The sequence below is a fragment of the Pygocentrus nattereri genome, chromosome 21, assembly GCF_015220715.1.
Source record: "Pygocentrus nattereri isolate fPygNat1 chromosome 21, fPygNat1.pri, whole genome shotgun sequence".
Taxonomy (NCBI): Eukaryota; Metazoa; Chordata; class Actinopteri; order Characiformes; family Serrasalmidae; genus Pygocentrus; species Pygocentrus nattereri.
Window position 1 is genome coordinate 6,384,815 of NC_051231.1, and position 22,860 is coordinate 6,407,674.

At 39.7% G+C, this 22,860-nt stretch overlaps 1 protein-coding gene across 4 annotated transcripts in view; it reads left to right on the forward strand.

Annotated features, from left to right (window-relative positions):
* Nucleotides 1-22,860, forward strand: part of kcnab2a (potassium voltage-gated channel, shaker-related subfamily, beta member 2 a) — a 137,607-nt gene that overhangs the window by 48,706 nt on the left and 66,041 nt on the right. For 3 of the 4 annotated variants that reach the window (XM_017704907.2, XM_017704905.2, XM_017704904.2), the window contains exons 2-3: nucleotides 9,111-9,279; nucleotides 14,628-14,669. In XM_017704907.2, the coding sequence (XP_017560396.1) occupies nucleotides 9,203-9,279; nucleotides 14,628-14,669 (119 nt within the window). In that variant the 5' untranslated portion in view covers nucleotides 9,111-9,202. Of the gene's footprint in view, nucleotides 1-9,110; nucleotides 9,280-14,627; nucleotides 14,670-22,169; nucleotides 22,553-22,860 lie in introns of those variants that run through there. The other variant, XM_037532218.1, reaches the window with a different exon arrangement.

Below are 22,860 nucleotides of genomic sequence, written 5' to 3' on the forward strand. Positions count from 1 at the left end.
TTGTGCTGATCGTGGCCAACACCTTGCAGCCATCTTCCTGATGTTCAACACAGAAGAATAGCATCACTGTCCAATGAAAAAAAGTATCTCCAAAATATTAACTTTACAGGAGAGACCAAAATCCCTCTTACCTTTAAATGTAAGTCAATGTAAAGGGATTTTGTTCCAAGCGATTTTAGAGTATTTTTATTGGTCCATTCATTGTGACATTTTTTACACAATGCAAAGGGCAGCTAGTTTGTTGAAATGATGTAGAAAACTAAAAATCAACAAAAATGGAGATACATGGTTTTCATTGGGCAGTGACGGCTGGTTTCCATGGCCCATTCTTTTAATTTACATTTCTCTATTTTTTACCTCTTGGCTAGTATTAGCCCTCTCATATTTATAGCAAACACAATCATTGCTTTATTGCCAGTTTTAGTTCAATCAAAATTTTACTTACACTGCACAGTTGTCCACCTAAGACTGAGGTAGATTCCAATAGACTTCAATGGTTAACATTTGTTTTCTACCAAGTAGACATCTTATTTGGAGCTAGAATATGTGGCCAAAAGTTTGTGGACATCCTAATACTTGAGTTCATGTGTTTTAGTCACACCCATTGCTATCAGGTATAAAATCAAGCACTTAGCCATGCAGTCTCCATAGACAAACACTGGCAGTAAAATGGGCCACGCTTAAGAGCTCACTGACTTTAAACGTGACATTGTCATATAGGATGTCACCTTTGCGAAAAACGAGTTTCTTTCCTGCCAGACCTGCCCTGGTGAACTGTAAGTGCTGTTATCGAGAAATGAAAGTGGCTAGTTGCAACAATAGCTCAGCCTCAAAGCAGTAGACCACAAATCTCACATAAGCAATCTCACTGATTGCTGAAGCGTGTAGCGTGTGAAAATCACCTGTCCTCTGTTTCATCACTCAGTTCCAGACTGCCTGTGGAAGCAGTGGCAGTGTAAGAGCTGTACGTCAGGAGCTTCTTGGAATGGGTTTCAGCTGTCAAACAGCTGCACACAAGCCTAAGATCACTATGTGCAAATTAGATAAATAGCTTGTAACTATTTTTAGTATGGCTGGGATGATGGGCAATTTTAATAAATCGATACATTAGGAAAAAAGCACTAGAGCTCATAGTTTGTGGTTTGTTTGCTCATTTTAATTCTTGAAGCTCTAAGCTGAAGCAGAGCCTCCATCACACACACAGCGCCTGCTTTGTGAAGTTTTGCATGTGATCTGGTTGACGATTTTTAACAGAAAGCTCTGTGCCTTTAAGTTGCGTTGGCTAAAAGGAGAATGACAACGTCTTTGCTGCTGTAATGATGCCTATATAAGGTGGCCTTTATAATTGTTTATATAGGTTTGTGTCAGTTGTCATAACAAGCTTATGTTATGACAGGATGTTAAAGAGAAATTTTGCTTTTTTTACATTTACAGCATTTAGCAGACGCTCTTATCCAGAGCGACTTACAAAAAGTGCTTTGTTTATCTAGAGAAAGTATCTTTGCTAGTTGCCAGTAGGTTTGAGAGAAAGACTGAGCTCATATACTGCTAGATAGAAAAGCCCTTGTTAATACCTGGAGAAAAATGAACAGAGTTAAACACAGCACAGTGCAGTACATTACATTACAATGAATACTTCACTGAGTGCTCATTTAAGTGCTGTATAAAGAGATGAGTCTTCAGTCTGCATGTGAAGATCACAAGGGACTCTGCTGTTCGGACAGCCAGTGGGAGTTGGTTCCACCACTTGGGTGCCACTACAGAGAAAAGTCTTAATGCTCGTCTTCCATGGATCTTGAAGGATGACGGGTCAAGCTGAGCTGTATTCGAAGCTTGAAGGGCTCGTGGTACAGTTCGAGTTTTTACAAGTAGGGAGGGGCTGGTTTTTATTTCATGATAGTCATTGATAAATAGTCATAAGCTTCCCAGTCATAAGCTTTTGTTATAATTTGGGCTATAATTTAACAGAGGATGTTAAATCTAAAGTTAATTTCAGAATCTTTTTCAATCTTGCACAATGCAATTTGACTGTGATTCCAAGAGAAAATCCTTTCTACCACAGAACAGTCACCCTTCCTCTGCTACATCTGAACACTTGCAGTTGTAGATCAACTACCTTCATCTAACTTCATATATTTGGAACAGCAGTAGAGTTGTTAAGTTTTGCACCTGAAGTTCTGCGTCTTGGACACAAGGAGATCGTCTTTGCATGGAAAAGGGTGTCAGTGCTTCTTGAGGTTTTTGAGCTAGATTCCAACACTCTCTAAATTTGACTCCCAGTGATGCAGCGTGAAGTCAAACACATCAAAAAACTACCAGAAGCAGTGTCCTGGTTTCTCACTGCTCTGTCTAGAGCTGCTAGACTGTACTGCTCTCAGTGGGAAAACCTGTGATGGTGATAAGGACACCCCTTTGCGGGTTAGCAAAGCATTATGGCATGTGCAGTATTTTATGGCCTTAAGAAGAGTCTTTGGGGATGAAAATATGGATGTACAATTTGGAGCCATTATTGCTTTTTTCCAGAGAGGTGACATCTTCCTTCTGTATTACTTAGTAGACATTGTACTCATTGGAGAGCAGTAAAATCACAAGATACCGATTTACTCTGCCATTCTTTCAATTTTGTGGCATTAATACATCCTCTTCAGACTAGAGCTCTGGAAGAAGTTGATATGATATGAAGCCTTTATTGTCACATAGTCACCAGAGTGACCAGCGATAGTTCTCTGGAACGGCTCAGCTTGACCCGCCATCCTTCCAGATCCATGGAAGACGAGCATCAAGACTTTTCTCTGTAGTGGCGCCCAAGTGGTGGAACCAACTCCCACTGGCTGTCCGAACAGCAGAGTCCCTTGTGATCTTCACATGCAGACTGAAGACTCATCTCTTTATACAGCACTTAAATGAGCAGGAGGTGGAACACCTGGAGAGTTGGTGTAGTGAGAACAATCTCTGCGTCAACGTGAAGAAGACAAAGGAGATGATTGTGGATTTCAGAAATAGCAATACCATCCCTCCCCTCCCCCCACATATCGGAGGTTCTGCAGTGGAAGTGGTCTCCAGGTATAGGTACTTGGGTGTACACCTAAGTAACAATCTCACCTGGAGTAATAACACTTCCAGCTTGATCAGGAAGGCACATCAGCGCCTTTACTTCCTCAGAAGGCTGAGGCGTGCTGGACTCGGGAGCTCAGTCCTCACCTCGTTCTACAGATGTGTGGTGGAGATCGTTCTGTGCTCCAGCATCACCGTGTGGCATGGAAGCTGCTCTGTGGCAGAGGAAAGCTCTGCAGAGGGTGGTGAAGGCTGCACAGAGGACTGTTGGGAGTCTGCCTTCCCACCACCATGGACATTTACACCTCTAGATGCAGGAAAAGGGCAACTGGCATCATGAAGGACCCCACCCATCCAGCACACACACTTTATGTTCCGCTCCCCTCAGGTAGGAGGTTGCAGAGCATTAAGAGCAAAACTACCAGACTGAGGAACAGCTTCTTCCCTGAAGCTGTAAGACTCTCAAATTCCAGCTGAACAATCACTGCAATGGCACTTCATGTCCACTTATTTATTGCTGCTATACTGAACCAATGCCTCCACTATATCATGCCTACACATGTCACTTTACCAGTATTAAGATGTACACCTTCTACCTCATACTCATACTGCTGTGGTCCATGCTGCTGTTATCTGTCCTCCCCTTTATGCACCTTCTATTTATTGTTTATTGTTTGTCACTTTGGGAGTTAACTGGACCGTGAGTACAATGTTTCGTTCCACCTCATGTACCACATGTGATGTGAATGACAATAAAGCCCTATCTTATCTTAAATAAGATACTGTCCAAAAGTGTAACATTTCAAGAATATTGGACTCAGAAAGCGGGATAGGATTATATAACTGAGGGAACGCAGTGATCCACGCTCATGTTTGTGTGATGCATATTGTTTGTGTGGTGTTTGTGTAGATATGGCCTGTGGTTGAAGAATTACTGCTTCGGTAAGTGACAGCATTCGTTAATCTGTGTAGATAGATTTATGTTAGCATCTTCCTGCACAGGCCTGAAGTCAATATCTTATTCGGCAGCTTCTTGTTTGAGTTTTCCTGTTCCACCTTAAATGGTACAGCAGTCACTTTCTGGTTCCTGAAGCTGAACCATTCAAGGTGGAGCGGGAAAACGCGAAAAGGAAGCTAACTTCAGCTTCGTCCTTCTTACTGAGTTTTGGGGGGTTTATTTTATTTTTAAGTGTATTAAGATTAGAATTAATTCACACGTTGATGGATGTGCTGATGTGTGTGGGTTTGTGTTTCTACTCGTACTAAACTCGGTTTTTAATATCAGGTGCAGACTGATTAGTTTCTTGCTGGTCTGGATGGCTAATTAGCACAATTGCAATTATTAAATTAAAAAAATCCGAGAGCAGTCTGTGCCGCCTAGATGAATCCATATTTGAGGATTATAACAAGACAAATTTGGTGAAAATCGGTTGAGTAATAAGTTGTGTTCGATTTAGTCCTGAGCTTCATCATCTCTCAATACAAGTGAAGTTTTTAACAAGCAGATCTTGACTCCAGCATATCCCCTCAGGTGGAGAACAACAGACAATGATATACAGATATCTCTATCTAAGCAAAGGCACAGAGTTTAGCTGTGTAACAGTACTTAAGCTATCTAGAAGGTAACCTTGAATTATTGTGAAGGCTGTCTGTTTACAAAGGTAATATCAAGTGTCACGTTGTGTACACAGTGGACCAAATAAGAGAGATGAACTACTGGGATAATGTTTTGCTTTTAACTACACTATGCACTACAAACTGTCATTTGCAAAGGGTAATTGGAAATTTGTCCCTTGTTCCCTTCTTAACTGATTTGAAGTGGGCAAGCCTGTGTTGAATGAGTCCTTGGGAAGAGGAAAGACCTTATTCAGTGTACGGCTCATTTGAGGTGGAGACTGATGGAAGGACAGAGTCACCTTGATGAGACTGCGGGTGTGATGCATTAACATGTTCATTTCTGAGTCCTTTGCCATTTTGCACATAAGTTTAATGAGGAGTGAAATGAGAGATGTGTGTTTTGAGGTTTGACCGTTGCGACGTATGAATGAAGAGACCGGTCACTGGTTGAAATATGAACAGTAAGCTCGTAACACTCCTATCTGTTTCGTGGAGAAGGTCCCATCCTTTAATATAAAAAGCCTGTCACCTTGCGAGCGGAGAAAGGTCGATGACATTGTAGAGCTACCAGGGAAAGCCCCCCTTCCCCATTTTATGTGCATTACAGAAGTGAACATTACAAAAACTGTTTGCCAGGTCTTACCAGTGATTTCAAATATGTTTTTGAAACAGTAATTTTGGCTTTTGGTTTCAAGGTTTTAGGTCTCTTCCCTTTCAAAGAGGTAGTGGCCTGCTCATGTATGGCTGGAAATAGCTGCTCGGCAGTGTTGCTAAGATGGTCACTGAGTGAACAGACAGTACTATGAGGTTTTACATCTTGTACAACCTAATATATTTAGGTTATTTGATAATGTGTGACATTTTTGTTATTTTTCAAAACTGACGCAAAAAATTCAGTATGGCATACAGTGCTGGAAACCTACATTAGAAAGTCTGAGATTTCTTCATGCAGCTTAAAGGAAGTGTATGATGATTTTAGGTATTAACCATTTAGTGCAGGGATATTTAATTAAAATTCACTGTCCAGTTAGAGAAAATTTCCTCAAGCAAATGTCCGGAACATCATAATGTCTTGCAGTCTACTTGCTGTATGGTTCAGTAGCCTAGTATTTATATTAACATCGTATATATTCAACGACTGAATGTCAAATCAAATAATCTATAATTCGGTTATATTACAATAATATTTATTGTATATTGTATATTTATTTTTCTCTTTTTAGATCACGCCATGTAAAATAACGTCCCTCTGACTCACTTTCTTCTCTCGTCTCATCCCTCCGCTGTGTGTGCATCACTCGCTCGAGTGTCAGTGCTCATCATAATGCACAGATCTGATTGGCTGAGTAGCGTCACTTGTGATATTTACAATGTCTGTGAGTGTCCCGGGCGACTAAACCGGTACTGTAAAGGCTAGAATAGCTATGCTAATTTAATAGGACCACCCCGTCAAAATTAAATAATTCTCCACAGTTTATTGGTTATAGGTCCAGGTCAGCCTAGGACAGCATCTAGGTCTGGGCTCGGACTGCGATCCGCCTATTAGTGACCTCTGCTTTAGTGCTAGAGCAATAGAACACGAGAAGGAGTGTGTTATCACGAAATCACAGCCGTGAAGTTATAGTGAAACACACGACCTCGAGTGTTCTAATAATAAGGTAAAAAATAAACAAACTGGGCCATGAATGCAGCATTTAATGTGTTTTAATGTTCGCAGTTCCTTCCGCCAAATTATAGTTCTTTAACAAGCAGCTTCTTGCTACATCAGAGTAATGAACTCTGCTCCCTCGTTGCACAGCTGGCAGTTCGTTCCCCAGCTCCTTACACTAAATTCCCAAACTGTCATCACCACTGAGCAGCTTTTCAGTCGGCAGCTGTGACAAAAGAACACCTAAACAACCTGGAATCAGCCAGAATTGAACCGAATACCAGTCGCCAAACATTTAGTCTCATTTTCAGAGTCTGACCAAATCGGACTAAAACATAAAACTGCCCCAGTAGGAAATTTAGCTCAGTTTTGTGAGTTTTTTAGATCCATATTAATGTTGTTTAGTTCCAGACAGTCTGTAAAGTATCTTACAGCCTGTTTTGTTTGGTGAATGGTGTTTGGTCCATTTCTGGCTGAATTAAGCAAAGCTACTTAGGCTACATTCACATTACAAGCCTCATTGATTAAATTCAGTTATTTGCTCAAATCCGATCTGTCTCACTTGATGGTTCACACTTGTTTAGGTAAGTGATTCAAATCTGTCATTAATGTGAACAAACCGGTGTCCTGAAAAGATCAGATTTGTGTGTCTACACAGCCTTGAAAACATCAGATCCAAGTCACATTAGGGCAAAAAATCAGATTTGTGTGAACGTGTTCATATTCTGAAAAATATATATAAAAAATGTAAGCAAAAAAAATTATTCTGCCAGCATATATGCTAAAAATTAAGAACTAGTTACACAGATAACAAATTAACAAACATTGCGTGCACTGTTAGAAGTTTCTGTTTTCATGCTTCCCATAATGTCGTAATGAATGTCTTTACTACTTTTATTTATATTTATTTTATATTTTCTACTGTATTTTTATGCTTTTATTATATAATTTTTTATCCTGATTTGAGTATTTTAGTATTTTTTTATTAAATTGACCTGTATTATTTGACATGTTCTTACACTTTATCAATCCCTTTTCCTATATCAGCTCGGCAACGTTGTAAATGAGGGTCACCCTCTGTGTTCTCTGAGGTTAAATAAAGGTTGGTTGGTTGATTGATAGATAAATGTGACAGGCATATTAATGGTTGTGACATCACAACCATGATGGATTCAACACAGCGAAATGACATTTTGAATCCATCGTGCCTCTGATGTTGTCGAAACCTTCAACACATTTAAATACGACTTGTGATGTAGTGCTGTGTGAACTGGGGAGTGAATGGTGTGAACTTCAGCAGTAGAGCTGCTGCCTCAGTGTTGGTGCATGCGCAGACGGCCGTGTTTGGTTGTTTGACTTTGTCCACATATAACATACCTTTATCTCTTCATCTCTTTCTCACAGCTCTTGTTTCTCTATCTCCTCTCACCAGTATCTTCTCATCTCCCCTTCAGACCCTCTTTTTTTTTTTTCCACTGTTCTGTAAACCCCCCCCCCCCCCCCCCTCTCAGGCAGTGCCCTGCTTTGGGCAAGTACTCATGTATAATGTATGAGGAACATGGCGTGTTGTAGAAGGAGCTCAGCAAGGGCAGGGCAGTGTGGTGCAGGGTACCAGCGCACTGATGTAGTGTATGATTGTGTGTAACATTGTGGAACAGCTCTGTAACCGGTAACAAATCAAATCATGCAATTTTATTTATTTTTTATTATATGCTGGTGTATGGCTCTGCTGTACAGATGTCTTTAGTTAGAGATGACTGACACATTTTGCCTACATTCCTAAATGGCTCAGTGCTCAAGGAGCAAAGGAGTAGCACTACCTAGTGGCCGGTACAGATTCCTGCATCTGATTTCTTCTGTCCTCAGAAAGTTGACAGAAGAGTTGCTCTGATGCACAAAATGCAGCACTGATTTGAGAAAATTCAGGTGATTATACCATATTTAGATCCTTCTGAGTACTTATGGGCCTTCACTGAGAGAAGAAAATGGTTCATTTAAACTGATCAGTACTGCAACACATAAGTGCAACAGTGAACTGTTATGTCTGATGAATATGAATGTTAGATAAAGTGGAGAGGTACAAAGCTGTCTGAGATGAGGAACCTTCAGGAGGTTTAACACTACAGATAAATGTGGGCTCACTGTTTGGCAAACAACAGGCCACTGCTGCCCTTTTTAATTTGTGTGTTATAACTGGGGTTAAGTGATAAATCAATTTTACTTCAAAATTGTTATTAAACCCCTCAAAATCGTGAACTTATTACATACTAAGGCTTATTGTTCAGTAAATACAGGGATTTCAGGGCAAACTGGTTGAGCTGTTCTTGGGTTATAGAAGTGTGTAATAACACTGGTCGGTTCTGGGTGTTTAAAGAGGTAAAGAGTTAATAACTAATGATTCGTAATGATTAATAAAGAGTTTGTCCTAACTTATAATATTCACAATAGAACTTTGTTCTTTTTCTGACTGTTGTACTGTAAAGCAGTGCAGAAAAATCCAGCTACTCTGAATTTTCTGTGGACAGCAGCAATGAATGTGTGTGAATCAGATCCTTCAAATCATAAAATAGCATGACAACACAGTGTGACATGGTCATTGAGGGGTTCTTTTGAGTGTAGGACCTGCAGAAAAAGGATAAATAATCCTGATCGCATGTGTAGTTTATTCGTTTTTTTTAGCATGTATCAGTGATCATTGTGAAAGCAAGTTCTTTCGACTGCCAGCGTATGAACACAACCAAAGGCAGAAACTCACATTCTATTTTTATCTTCTTTTTTTTTTTTTTTTTAGAGTCCCAGTGAGGTGAGAGACAGACTTTGGTGGTTTGGAGAGAGAGTGAGTCCCCCCGGCAGCCTGGCCACACTCCCCACTCACCCGCCTCGATGTATCCAGAATCTACAACAGACTCTCCTGCTCGCCTTTCCCTCCGACAGACCGGCTCACCAGGAATGATCTACAGGTCAGTCTGCCCACTGGCACTTGTATTTATTAAACAGTACGTAGTGGTTTTATGTATGTCAATGTGTTCATGTAACCGTTTGTAAACCGCTCCTGGAGGAAACCCATCATTAGCTGTAGTCATCATCCATCAACTGGGCTGTGTCCAAAACCGCATATCTATTATGCTACACATACTACTCTAATGAATGGAGTTCTGATGGTGGCGTACTAGTTTTTGCATACTAATTAATATGGTAGTACGTGGTTTTAGACGCAGCACTGGTTCAGGTCTGTTTTGGCTGCTAAGAAATCTGAATTCAAACCTTTATTCTTCTAAGCTGCTTATAAGAGATCAAATATGTTTTTTGCAAACAAGAAACTTTGACACTTTTTATCAGGGCTGAACAACTTGATGAAAATATTCAATGGCAATTTTTCAGATTAATATTTTGACTGATTTAAATTGCAGTTGTTTTATATAAATTAAGGTCCAGGTCTGTCGAGACAAGTGGTCTTTCATGTACTTCCTTAAAAATTATTTGTTTACACACACACACATCATCTAAATCACTTATTCGTCTGACTCGCGGTGCTGGAGCCTATCTCAGCTGTCACTGGGTGGAAGGCAGGATACACCCTGGACAGGTCGCCAGTCCATCGCAGGGCAGACAGTTACACTCACACGCACCTAGGAGCAATTTAGCATGTCCAATTGGCCTGACTGCATGTCTTAGGACTGTGGGAGGAAACCCACACAGACACTGTGAGAACATACACTCCACACAGGAAGGACCCTGGTCACCCGGCTGGGAATCAAACCCAGGTCTTTCTTGCTGTGAGGTGACAGCACTACCCGCTGCGCCACCGTGCTGTCCGTTATTTGTTTATTTACATCGAAATGCTGGCCTAAAGAATGACGTTACGTTCCAGTGTTTGCAAGTTATGTTATGGAATGTAAGAAAATACCACCTGACTTATTGTTAAAAAAGGAAGACCAGCATATCCAGGCTTGAATGCTGAATTTAGGTTGCCAGACAGGCACTCACTTCTGGTTGTGTTATGTTTGCATCATGTGGTTGTTTGGTTGCTTCTGACAGGTTTAAAACATCGACAGGCAGTTCATGAGTTCATTGTTATTAGGCAAAGTATTCTCTACTTAAAACATTGTAGGCTGTCATTAAAAATGCAACTTAAATTGTGAATTGAATTGTAAATTGTGATTTTGGTATTAAAATGATTCATCTTTTTAGCATTACTTTTCAACTTTTCACAAAATGTATATTTATTTGTATTTATTGAAATATAATGTATTATTACTGGCAAAAGCAGAGATCAACAGCTGAGATCAGTGTTTTTAAACAGTTTTAAACAGCTGAGTTGCCTAAGACTGACACATTTCTCTCTTTGTCTCTTGTTGTCGTATCAAACTTTTTTCTTTTTTTTTTTTTTTGCTCTTTACATTATGTGAATATTACATGATGAGTAGACCAATAGCGCTAGTCCAAAATTACTTGGAGAAACATTTCATTAGATTAACTTTCATTACATTTAGGGGTGCACCAGAGAATTTTGGGAATTTATACATTTTTTTTAAGGGTGAATACATATATACCTTTACAAAAACTGTAGAAATTTGGCCTAAGTTAACCATGATCAGCTTTACAGAGAAATATGGCATGTATTTGTAGAGGGTTACAAATGCATTAAATGAATAAAATTAAGAGCATCACCTAAACATTGTCCTGTTCCAGAGAGCAGTGTTTTTCCTGAAAAGTGAAGAGGTTCATTTATTCAGTTTCCAAACGTTTGTTTGTTGGGTATGGTTTGTTTAAAGAGCATTTTGTTTACGCCTAGTTAGTTTCACACAAGCTTAAGGGCAGCATTGGCTGAGTATATGTATTTAAGCATATGTTTAACCTGTAAAACAACTAAGTGCAGTATCATTTGTGGCCTCATGCATTTGGATTCATGACTGTTACTCAGCACAGAGGTGCACTGATTCACAGGGTATGTGGAGGTCATGGTTACCCTGGAGCTCTCCTACCTCGTAGACCTTGTGACAACGTTACATGATCTAAGACATGTGACATGGTGCTCAGAGGTTTAACATGCACACAGTGTAGCTGTCCTGAAGATATGTGTATGTGTTATAGATGTCGGTCACACTCGTCACCAATGACAAAAGGTGCATCCGTAACTGTAACAGTGTAAGAAAGCAGCGATTGATCTTCGCCTTAATACATATTTCACACTGATTCAAAGTCTAATTTTGCTTGCAAAAGTGTGGTTATGTTGCCATTCCTACGCCGCTGTCTCTGAAACATCCCCACAGTTCTGATCAGGCAGAGAAGATGGGCTTTTTTAGCTTTGCACTCCATTTGGAATATGATTAAGATAGTTAAGATTTTTAGACAGTTGTTTCGAAATATCCAAGTGTTTTTAATATTTAGTCACATTGACATTCCTTTTAAAGAACTGCATGCAGTGCATTCTGACCCATCACAGTAGCTGCGTTTACATGCAACCTAATAATCTTTTAATAATCCGACTAATAGCTCAATCGAAATAGAATATGTCCATGTAAACACCTCAGTCGGAATAGTCGTGTTTGATTGAGGCCATTTCAGAATATAGTTTCTATCCGATTTAATAATCCTGTAAATAATGCTTTAAATAGAAGAATAATAGCCATGGAAACGCCTGAATCCGATTACATTCCAATCGGAACGTGTAAGTACGTTCTGCGCAAGTGTGTCGCGTTATAGCGAAAGTTTATAATGTTCAACATGGAGGGAGCAGAAAATGGTCTGCAGAGGAGGTGAAGTCCATGCTCTGATCTTTAAAAGGCGGCGGTGGGACAGACGTCCAGCTTATGTGTCTCAGAGCACGACGTCTTCCTCTCGCTGCTTCCTTTCTAAGTACATGTGAAGGACGTTTTCCTGAGTCTGACATCAGTTTACAGCAATCAAAACGTGATGTTCGCTGTCATTGTAATGTTTACTCTAAGCGCTACTTCGTGCATGTGCGTCATTTTGCATCAGATTACTTCTAGCGAGCATGTAAACGAAGATTTCCCATCAGATTGTTGAATAGAGTGAGCAGATAAACACCTCAGTCTGAATGAATAAATTCAATTGGATTGGCAAAAATCTTTACATGTAAACACAGCCAATGAGTGTGTTTACATGTATTTAATAATTCAATCATAATCGGATTTTTGCAGTTATCCAGCTATTCAAATGGTAATTTAAACAACATAGTCCGATCTAGAAATCTGATTAGGAAATCCGATAAAGAGAGCTGGATTGTAGCTCAGTAATCAGATTTCTCAGTGCATGTAGACTCTTACTCTGATTTCTTTCTGATTTCTTAGTCTGCAAATGCGTGAAAACAGACCGTATCGGAAATAAGTGAGCAGCGTTGCTGCGAGACAGAGCAAAACATTTTGGAGCCGCATTGAAACCAAACATGAAATAAAGGATTTAAATATTCTTCATCTTCTAGATGATGTATGTTAATATTTTCAGGTAAAGTGGCACAATGTTTACAAAAATGCCGCAGCATATAGATAATTTGAGATTTGTCACGTTTACGTCATGTGTTCTGTGAGTTAATTGGCTGGTTGCAAAGAAAAAATCAGATTTCCGACTCGTGTAGACCCGGAGTTTTCCTGCTATTTGATTACTCAATAACATGTAAACATGATGATCGGATTACTGAAAATCGTTTTCTGCAGTTATTGGGTTGTAAACACACTCATAGTTAAATTCAAATTCAGTTTATAAACATGTTATCAGTCCCAAACCTCACCACACACAGAAAGCCAGTCATCAACCATGTTTCAGGCAGAGCTCAATGCTCAGCTACAGACATAAGGAACTTAATGGCATGAGGAACTGAGCTGCATGGTGTCAGTTTTCAAACAGCAGCATTTTGTCCACACATGCACATGCAGAGAAACATCTGGATAGTCAGCACAAAGTGTTATCCAGGTGCTGCAGTTATGCTTGGGTAAGAAGCAGGAACCATCAAGTCCTTTATGAGCAGGGATGGGTCGAGACTGCATCAGCTAATAATCCAACAGTTTAAGGACTGTGTTCCTCAAAACCACAACTGAATTTCCAAGACCTTTGATGCCTCAGATGGCACTGCATTAAAATCCAGCATGCTTCTGTGATGAATATCGCCATATGGACTCAGTCATACTTTGACAAACCGTATATTATTTGGCATAACAGTAGACTGCATAACTGGGTTAATTGGTGTCTTCAGTCCCAAAACAAATGGCGTAAAACAGTGTAAAACATGTTCCTGTCCCAGTGTTTTTAGCATGTGCTGCAAGCAGTTTATTTACATAATGAATTTACAAATATATATTCATAATGTGAAGTGCAACACTGTTTTTATTAGCATTTCACATAGTGTTCTAACTTTTTGGGAACTGAGGTTTGTAATGCAACATACACCACTTTCACTTTATTATTTGTATTTCATTTTTTGGTCTGGGGTGATTCACTATTGAATGTTTTATTTTCACAATTAGTTTTAGTCGTGTGGTGAGTAACAATACCTGAAAAGGCAAGCAAACAGACAAACCTTAAACACAGTGTGTGACAATTGAAGATAGCGACCAGCTTGTTTGGTAAAGCTGAGACTTTTCTTGCCTAGAGCTCAGTTGGTGTGATGCCCAGATATTTCTTACTCAGTTTTTTCCCTCAGCTTTTGCTTTTGCTCTTCTGTGTTCTCCAAAAACGCAAACAGAAATTCTTCTGTTAGGGATTTGCTGTTTTCATTGTGGACAGCAGGTGGTGCTAGAAGTTCATTTATCTCATATTTGTGAGGCCTGTGCTGTGGCTTTAATAACCACTGTGTTTTACAGGGCTTAAATAGGCTAAATGATATACTGGTGCAGCCTTTGTGTTACACAATATATGTACACTACCTGTCTAATGGCCACTGCTATTGCTTTTACATCTCCTTTGATTTAATCGTAATACTTAATGGTTTATTGATGGATGCAATTGTGTTTAAATGGAAAAATACTTAAGACGTCATTGTATGGCTGTATAATGATGTATAATGGTGCAATGCATCCCCTCCAAGCTATTTTTATTGCGTTATTACTTGTTCTATTTACTCTAATTGAGATATAATGTGGCTAATTTTGTCGTGTTGTTTTTAATCTGTTTCCATGTTTCCATTTTCATTTGTTTGGTTTTTTTGCACGATTGTTTTTTAAAACGATTGTTTCTTTAATCTGCGTAAAGCTGCTATATGGTCCATTCCTTCACTCTTTCTGTCTTTTTCCTTCTGCTCTATTAAACTTAGTCCTCCTCTCTTTCTCTCCATTTCTCCTGCTGGACTCAGTGCACGGTATGGGAGCCCCAAACGACAGCTGCAGTTCTACAGGTACCTCTTTGTTTGCTGTTTAATTAGCTGCTGCTATCTGATACTGTTCTGTCTTTTCCTCACTTTGAGGGCACATTGGAGTCAATTGTGCAATTTGTGTATGTGTGTGTGGACATTTGTTTCTCATCTGTGATGAAAAGTGTTTATAATTGCTGTTGATGACAAAATTAGTGTTACACGCATGTAACACTGTTTGGTATCGGTTTCGATTACCTACTGTAAGTGAGTGTTTCTCATCAGATTACATGTAAGACCTGCTATCGGTTACCCCTTAATCAGGTTCTATCTGTGGTCTCTGTGAGTGAAGAGTAGAGAAACATGTGATCTTTTGGAAGAATCTTAACGCTCCACATTCTGCAGAACCAAATGGTGGATAAATATGATTTTTTGACATCAGTCTCCACCAGCTGGTGTCTGCTGAGCACATGCAAACATTATGGTATTTGGTTTTATAAAGTCTGTAAGAACTGGGAGTGTATTCTGATGCATGTAACTATTAGCAAACATTAGAGCCCGACCGATAAATCTATGTACCGATATTATTGGCCGATATAAGCAGATAAATGAGTTGCAGATAAATTGGTATCAGCGTTCATAACGTCTTGAGTGTTGTTGCATAGTTTCCTGATAAGTTGATGATTGTCACGTGGAATACATTACTTAAATAATAATAAAAATATCCCCTTCATTTCTCCTCTTTTGCAGCGATTACATTCTCCTTCCACCTTAAATGGTGCAACCATTGTAGCAGTAGTATCAGGCACCTAAAAGTAACTGCTGCACCATTTAAGGTGGAATGGGAAAATTTCAAATAGGAAGCTGATGAATAAGAAGCCAACTTCAGCTTTGTGCCTAAATGAAGCAATGGTTAATATTTCTGTGACTCACATGTCTGTAGCTACAGTCAAAACATTGGAAATTATTAAACCAGAAGGGACATGTAAACTGAGCAAGTATCTAACATGGCTTGGTAGCCAAGCAAAGTTATCTAGCTTCTCTTGTAAACATGTAGTGTGTATTGTAAAGGCACCATTTTGTTAGAGGGCAGAGCTCATTGATATGTTGTGAGAGATGTTATTTTCAAGAATAACGATGTTAAAGTCAAAAAAGGACTTCCAGAATAATTATGAGTGTCACGTCATGTTCAGCTGCTCCTGCGTGTGTTCCGGTTAATCATTAAATTCTTTAAAAGATAATATGACAGATGCTTATTTGTGTTCGCAGCACTACAGTGTGAAATCCCACGGTTGCGAGCTGATTTTTTTAAACTGCATTGTGTCATGTTATAATGGTGACGACTCTTGAATAACTACACACAACAAATGTTAGGAAAAATCTTTATGTTTGAAGAAGAAAAATAAAGAATATTGGCTGATGTGTCAGATTTTTAAATCCTCAGATATCAATTTTGGTATTGGTCTTAAAAATGCTATATCGTTCAGGCTCTGGGAAACGGTAGGGCTGTGGAATATGGATATGACATGCAATCTTCTTTAAAACTGGATATTACGATGACAGTATGATTTAATGATATAATTGATGATATAATTATTGAAATCGAAAGACTCTAGCTGGACATAAGTACAGACTTTTTGTGTAAACAGAACTCCAACTAACCCCTCCTTTAGGCAAATAGTTAAAACACCCACAAAGTTACTAAAACACTTATAAAATAAGAAATAGAATAGAAAAAAGAAAACTCATAGGTGCTTTTATCAGAATTGCAAGCACATTTTTGTGCACTAAAAGGCTGAACAAGGATCCACTGATGTGAAGCACTGCTCTTATGAAGCATCATAAGCTCTTGGACTGCTGATGACAACCCCTTGTGGAGAAATTATAACCTGTGGCTTGAGTTCCATGAGGTGCTTCAGTCTAAAAACCTTGATTTTCTGATTTAGTCGTTTCTATTTGTGTTTGTAGCCTGAACATCTATATTGTCAAGCATTGGGACAATGCAAAAAGAATTTAGCTGCATAAAGTTAAATAAAGCAGCCACTCTCGTGTTTGAAATGTGTGCCAAAATCTCTTATCATGTGCAAATCAATCAAATACTATAGCCATCCTATTTTCTTTTATTAAGTCCCTCCTCCCCATGTAAAACTGCTTCTGTTCTAATAGTACTTATTGTAGTTATTGCTGATGTTTAATGTCTCCAGTAGACTCGGCATATGTTACATACATACACTCACATATAATTCTTGTGCTTTTAACAAGTTAAAAGCTCAGTTCTTTCTGTCCAGAAACGACAACCAGAACGGCAAAACATGGCAAATGAAGCGTCTGAGCGGAGCAGAGTTGAGCTTTTTGTTGTTAATGTTGGTGTGGAGAAAATGGCGAAACGAAAAATATCAGATTTTTCACATAATGCACGTCTGTGTCGGACCTTAGTAGGTCATCTGCTCTACCTCAGTCTGACTCGGGACCCGTGAACCAGTGAAAGACCCACATGGAGATGTACCTGAACAACCGTCCACCTCAATAACTTCATGCAGAAGAACAACCTCAGAAAGAGTTCAGAACCTCTTGGCTTCAGGAGTTTGCATGACTCAGATGTGGTAATATAAAGCAGACTATACTGTAAATTCTGAAAACCAAGAAACAGCTGGAAAAATGGATTTCTTAAAAGAAACAAATCATTAAAAAAAAAACAAAAAAAAAACAGTTGAACGCATTAAAAACATGCGGTTTCGTTTCATTATTGCTAATGCTTAATGTCTCCGTAGTCTCAGCATGCAATACATACATACCTGCACATGTTATTCTTGTGCTTTTAACAGGCTAATGTGGATAGTCCAGTTTTATAGGTTGAATTGTACCAAGTTTATATTTTTGTATAGTTTATAGGTCACTGTTTTGTAAGATCATTCTTTTGCACAAGGACTTGCTACTGTGCAGTGTTTTGATTAGAAACTGGACATTAACGCATTTAAAATCTTGAATATTGCCTCCAGAATCCAAAATCGCACTGAAACTAACAGTATGTGTGTCGATACACGTCTGATTGTGGCATCTCTGTGTTTTTATCGGTTAACCTTGTGGATTCTGATGTGCAGAAACTAGGTTTACTTCAGACCACCTGTGTGTATACTTTACTCTTTCACTGTCTCATTTTGCATAGAATTTATGGAATCCATGAGCTGCTGATGAACTAGAATGAGTCTTTTTTCTGCCTGTAGTTTGTTATATCGGTAAGTAGTGTCTTTTTCTTTCCATTTCAGCAAAGGATCGTAATTTTATGGGGAGAGATAAAGGAGTATTGTGCTGATGGGGCTCTAAAACCCCTGACTCTGGAGATCCGGCGGGGGAGGGGGTTTGGGGGGGGGGGGTTAATGAGCTGTCTATTGAATTTTGATTTCACTGCCTCGCACATTTCTGGCCTTTTAAGCTCAAAGTGTGTTGCTGACATCCTCCAGTGTCGCTGGGCAGGAATCGATCACCTTGTTGATGACTTGCGCTGAGAAAGTGTGGCGGGAAAGGAGGATTACCTCCTCTCAATTATTTCTTTATCCCTGCAGCAGCTTGTGGACTTAATTCAGAGTGATTTTCTGTTTCTGTTTGTCCAGGATGGAATTTTTTTTGTTTGTTTGCTTGTTTTGTTTTTTTGTTGAGGTTAATCATTGGAAACAGAGACTTGAGCGTTATTGCAGCCGGATTAGGTTTATGTAGTAGGGCACTATAATGTAAGTGACCACTGTTGGGATTTGTGATTTAATCCAGTGTGAATCTGTAATGTTCATAGTTTTTACAGGTCTGAAGGTAATAATTGTGAAGTGAATGGTTTCTGCAGTTGACTGAGCCCAGATCTCCTGCAGAGGTAGCAGTGCTGTATAGAATTGGCTTCATTCTAATATAATAACAAACCCTGCTAATAGACATGCTCATGTGTTGGGCTTTTGTTATGGAGTGTGGCAATTGCCACATTACACTGACGCCAGGGCTGTTTCCTTTTGGTCCTGGCTGTGTGTGGTACCCGGCCATGTGATGTAGCATAAGATTAGAGCTCAGGGGCAAAAAGTACACCAGCAAGTCTTAACAAGGATGGTCTGCGAAGTCAGTTAAAGAGTCCATTTCTCAGAGAGTGCTTCATGCCCATTGAACCACCCAAATTACACATAAATGCCAAGACTGTTCTTAGTGGTGCATGTTAATGTGAAAACATGTATATAAACGATAATGAAATATGCAACCTGTGTTACTCAGCAAAATTGTTGTTGTCCACCCTCCCTTACAAAAGATCAGCTTTGCAGGATTATTGCAGAAATAGTTCCAGACAAGTAGCTAATATTGTCATTACAAAAGATGGCTACAAAACTCATGGAAGAAAATAAGGAAATGTGCGTGTGTGTGCGTGTGTGTGCGTGTGTGTGCGTGTGTGTGCGTGTGTGTGCGTGCACGTGCACGTGCAAAAAATATCAAGACAGTAGGAGTGTGCAAGCGTTCATATAGATCCATATGCTCATATAGGCCTCATTACATACTGAGAGGCTTCTGAGTATTCTCTCCTGTGGAACAACAATCAAAAGCTTTTAGCACAAAAGCCTTTGAATAATTTAGGCCTGATATTATTTGCTGTGGTTTACAGAAACAAGCCACCCCCCCCACCAAATTACATAAATGGATTTCCTTCATGGAATCTAGCAGGGAGGGGTGATGGACATAGCGAGGGTGGGGGATACTCTTTCCTTCACTAATTGGTTTAGATGCTCGCTAGTAAGACACTCCCAGTTTGGGTGGATCGCTGCATTGCTGGTCACAGTCTGACTTTATAAGGCCAGAGTGGCACCAATAAGCCATGAGCCGAACTCCAAGACCTCGGGTGAGTTTCGTTCTGGTTTCAGCTCCAGTGTTGTTAGTGTCCACTGTGCATGTGTCCACCTCTGTTTGTTTCCTGGCATGGTTTTGACTTACATACGTTTGTATCTGCATGGTCTGGACAGTTCTCCTTATTTCTTTAGACATTGGAGTCTGCTTGGATGGAACATGGAGAAACTGATTTAGGTTCCTCAGGAGGAATATCTGCCATGGCTCCTGCATCTTAGTTTGTGTACTCCATTAATCTGTATGGTGCTGTGAAAAGCAATACAACAGTTGGAGAAGCTAGCAAACCAAAAGAGAACGATGGATTGGAAATTAGTTTTGCAGTGCAGAAGTCTTTTTTTATTTTTGAAATGCTTTTGTGCGTTTGTGTTAGCATGTTTGTCCAAAAATGATTAGTAAAATGTGCTGTTCAGAACAACGATGTTCGAGTGCCAGGAGCACTTGACATACCTTTAGACGATCAATAAAGGTAAATGAGGGAAAACATCCCGACACATCCTCCGCACTCAGTGGAAAATATAACAAGATTATTGAGCACTGACAGTTTGACGAGAAGTTTGAGAAAATAGTGGCTCGTGTTGCTGTTGAATGTATCATTCTTTTCTTGTTTCTAAGTGGAGTATTTTGCTCTTATTTAAAAATGTTAAGGTAGTAACACCTGGTTCTTCAGTAGTAACAGAGTTTTAGACTTTTTTTTTATTTCATTGTTTTGTGAAAACATGTAAATGAAAACTAAAAAACATGACCTCGAGTTATTTAGAAGATCATCAAAAAAGACATGCTTAACCTCTTATTCTCCAGGGTATATTGTGGTTTATCCAACCAAATTTACATGACAAAAATCGTAAGGCAAATTATTCGGTCTATCTATCTATCTATCTATCTATCTATCTATCTATCTATCTATCTATCTATCTATCTATTGTAAAAGCAATTTCTGTCAAATTAACAGAAAATGTGTTTTATGATCTACACATGTTGCTATATGCTTACAATTTACTGCTGAAAGCCAAAAATCTTAGACGCGCTTTGTATTATTTCATAAAAATGATTTGTACAGAGCAGATCACTGAAAAGATACCACCTGTTTATAGTTTATAGCCCAGATTTGTGCAAAAATGGGTCGACTTTCAGTAGAAAGTATGAGTTCAGCTTCTTTTATTATAAGGGTTTGAAACTGCATTACCCATCTGTTGAACTGGAATGAAGACAGCCTCATACACCGCCCATCTTCTGAATGTAGCTTATGAAATATGAAAGTTATGAAAAACATGACAAAGTGCATTTTGGAACCACCAGTGGGTCCAAGGAGTTTAAGAGGCTTCCAGTGCTAAGATGTAGTAGTATGAGATTCTGTTCACATGGAATCTTTCAAAGAGTTTATGCAAGTTTCCCCTTCCATTAGATACAGACGTATTTGAAGAATTAAATTCCAAAGCGCTGTACGAATTATAATATAACAAGTTTTTGAAACAAATAAAAGCTGATGTATGAGTAATTTCTAATAAAGATGCCATCAATCGTAATATAACACTGAGATTTCTTGTATGTTTAAACCCCCTTCACAACAAATGTAGAAAAAAAATTCTCGGAAATGGTCTGTTGTGCATTTTGGAATGGAACCTCTTATTTATTGAACTTACTGAATTAACAAAGTACATTTGTATTTTACGTTCATATATAGAATAACTATAAACGTTTTTCATAACAAATTTCATGAATAGGTACTGAAACAATTTTTTTTTTGTTTTTGTGTGTTTTGGCCGGATATGTCTTAGAATTATTATACATCTGGGTTCTGCTCCATCATTTGCTGATTTATTCAAGGCAACATTGACAAGTCTGCTTGTAAATCTCTAAAATCTGTTGATTTTAGCTTTAACTGGATGTAATTTGGGTCAACAATTATTTCTTCTTGCAGTTAAGATCATTAAAAAACTTATTTTCTTCAAAAGAGACAAAATATATTTGTATATTATATATTATATATATTTGTAGATTATTGTACAAATCTTGTACAATTTTGCCATCACTCAAAGCAGTCTACAGCAATTCTTAAAGTGCTGTTGCTCCAGTGACCTGAGTGCTATTTATCAGTGTCCCATAAGCTAATGGGAAGCTTTAACAAGCTTTAAACTTGTTAGCCACAGGCTTGTATTCAGCGGTTTCCTCAGATTTTCCCGTCTGTACGTGAATGATATCCGTCTTCTATTGACGATCTCCAGTGCATGTCTGAATGCGGAATCCCACTGCAGTCCAGACATACAGTTTCTTCGCATGTGTCACCCGCGCTCTGGTGTTTGTTCACCTGAGGCTCCCAGCACCTGCCTGTTGCTGCCGCTGCTGTTGTGCTTGTCACAAAGGAGGGCGGGATCAGGTCTGATTACAAGATGCATGGCCACAGTTCTGCCACTGATAGTGGGGACACTAGGCTGTTTTCTTTTTTTCCCCTCCCTCCTTGTTTTAGGCCCCTCCTGAAAGCCTGTGCTATTTAAGGCAATGGCTGAACCCAGCCAGCTCTCAGCTCCCTGTCCTGGTCCCAGATTCCCAAGGCTTTTTCACATTTAGTGTGTGTGAGTGTGTGTGTGTGTATTGGGAAAGGTGCTAGAAGGGCACCCGTGGGTGGGTGGGTGGGTATGTGCTTGTGAGGGGGAGTAGTAAGGGAACGGGGCTTGGATCATGTTTGCGGGGGGGTATGCGGGTGGGCATGCGGGGGGATATGCGGGGGGGCCCTATGGCCGGCGCCAATCCACCCTCCCTTCCGAAAACCTGCAGATTCCCAAACCAGCCGTGCCGGGTGGTGGCGTGCGGAAGAGCAGTAGCAGCAGCAGCGGAGGCAGGATGCTGTCCATGTCCTACAGTGAGAGCATCCGGAGCGGCATTAGCCGTTACCATTCGGACCAGGGGCTCAGCCAGGCCCAAAGGCACACAGACCAGGCTGAACTTCAGAGGCTCAGGGAGCAGAGGCTGGCCGCGCAGATTAAGAACATGGAAGACTTCCTCAAGATGAATGGCCTGGTCCTGGAGGAGTGTGTGTCTTACCAAACGGGCATGAAGTACAGGTAAGGTCCTAGGATGAGACGGTGGAGAAACATTGGAAAGAGTCAGAGACGAGCCGGAAGGTCTGGAGTACCGGACAGCCGCTCTTGAAGACTTGGCACTCGTCAGTCTGGCTACATTTTTATGCTTCAGACTCAGGAGACTCTTTTAAAATCGGTTGCTAAATTGACTGCGCTCGGTTTGCAGGTGTTTGTTTTCCATTATGTCTTAATGGATTTGTGTACTTAAGAAGCATTCCTCTTACTTAGGTTCAGTCTTGAAGCATTTAGGCACCTTTCTGATCAACCTTCATGTTTTTCTATACAAACTG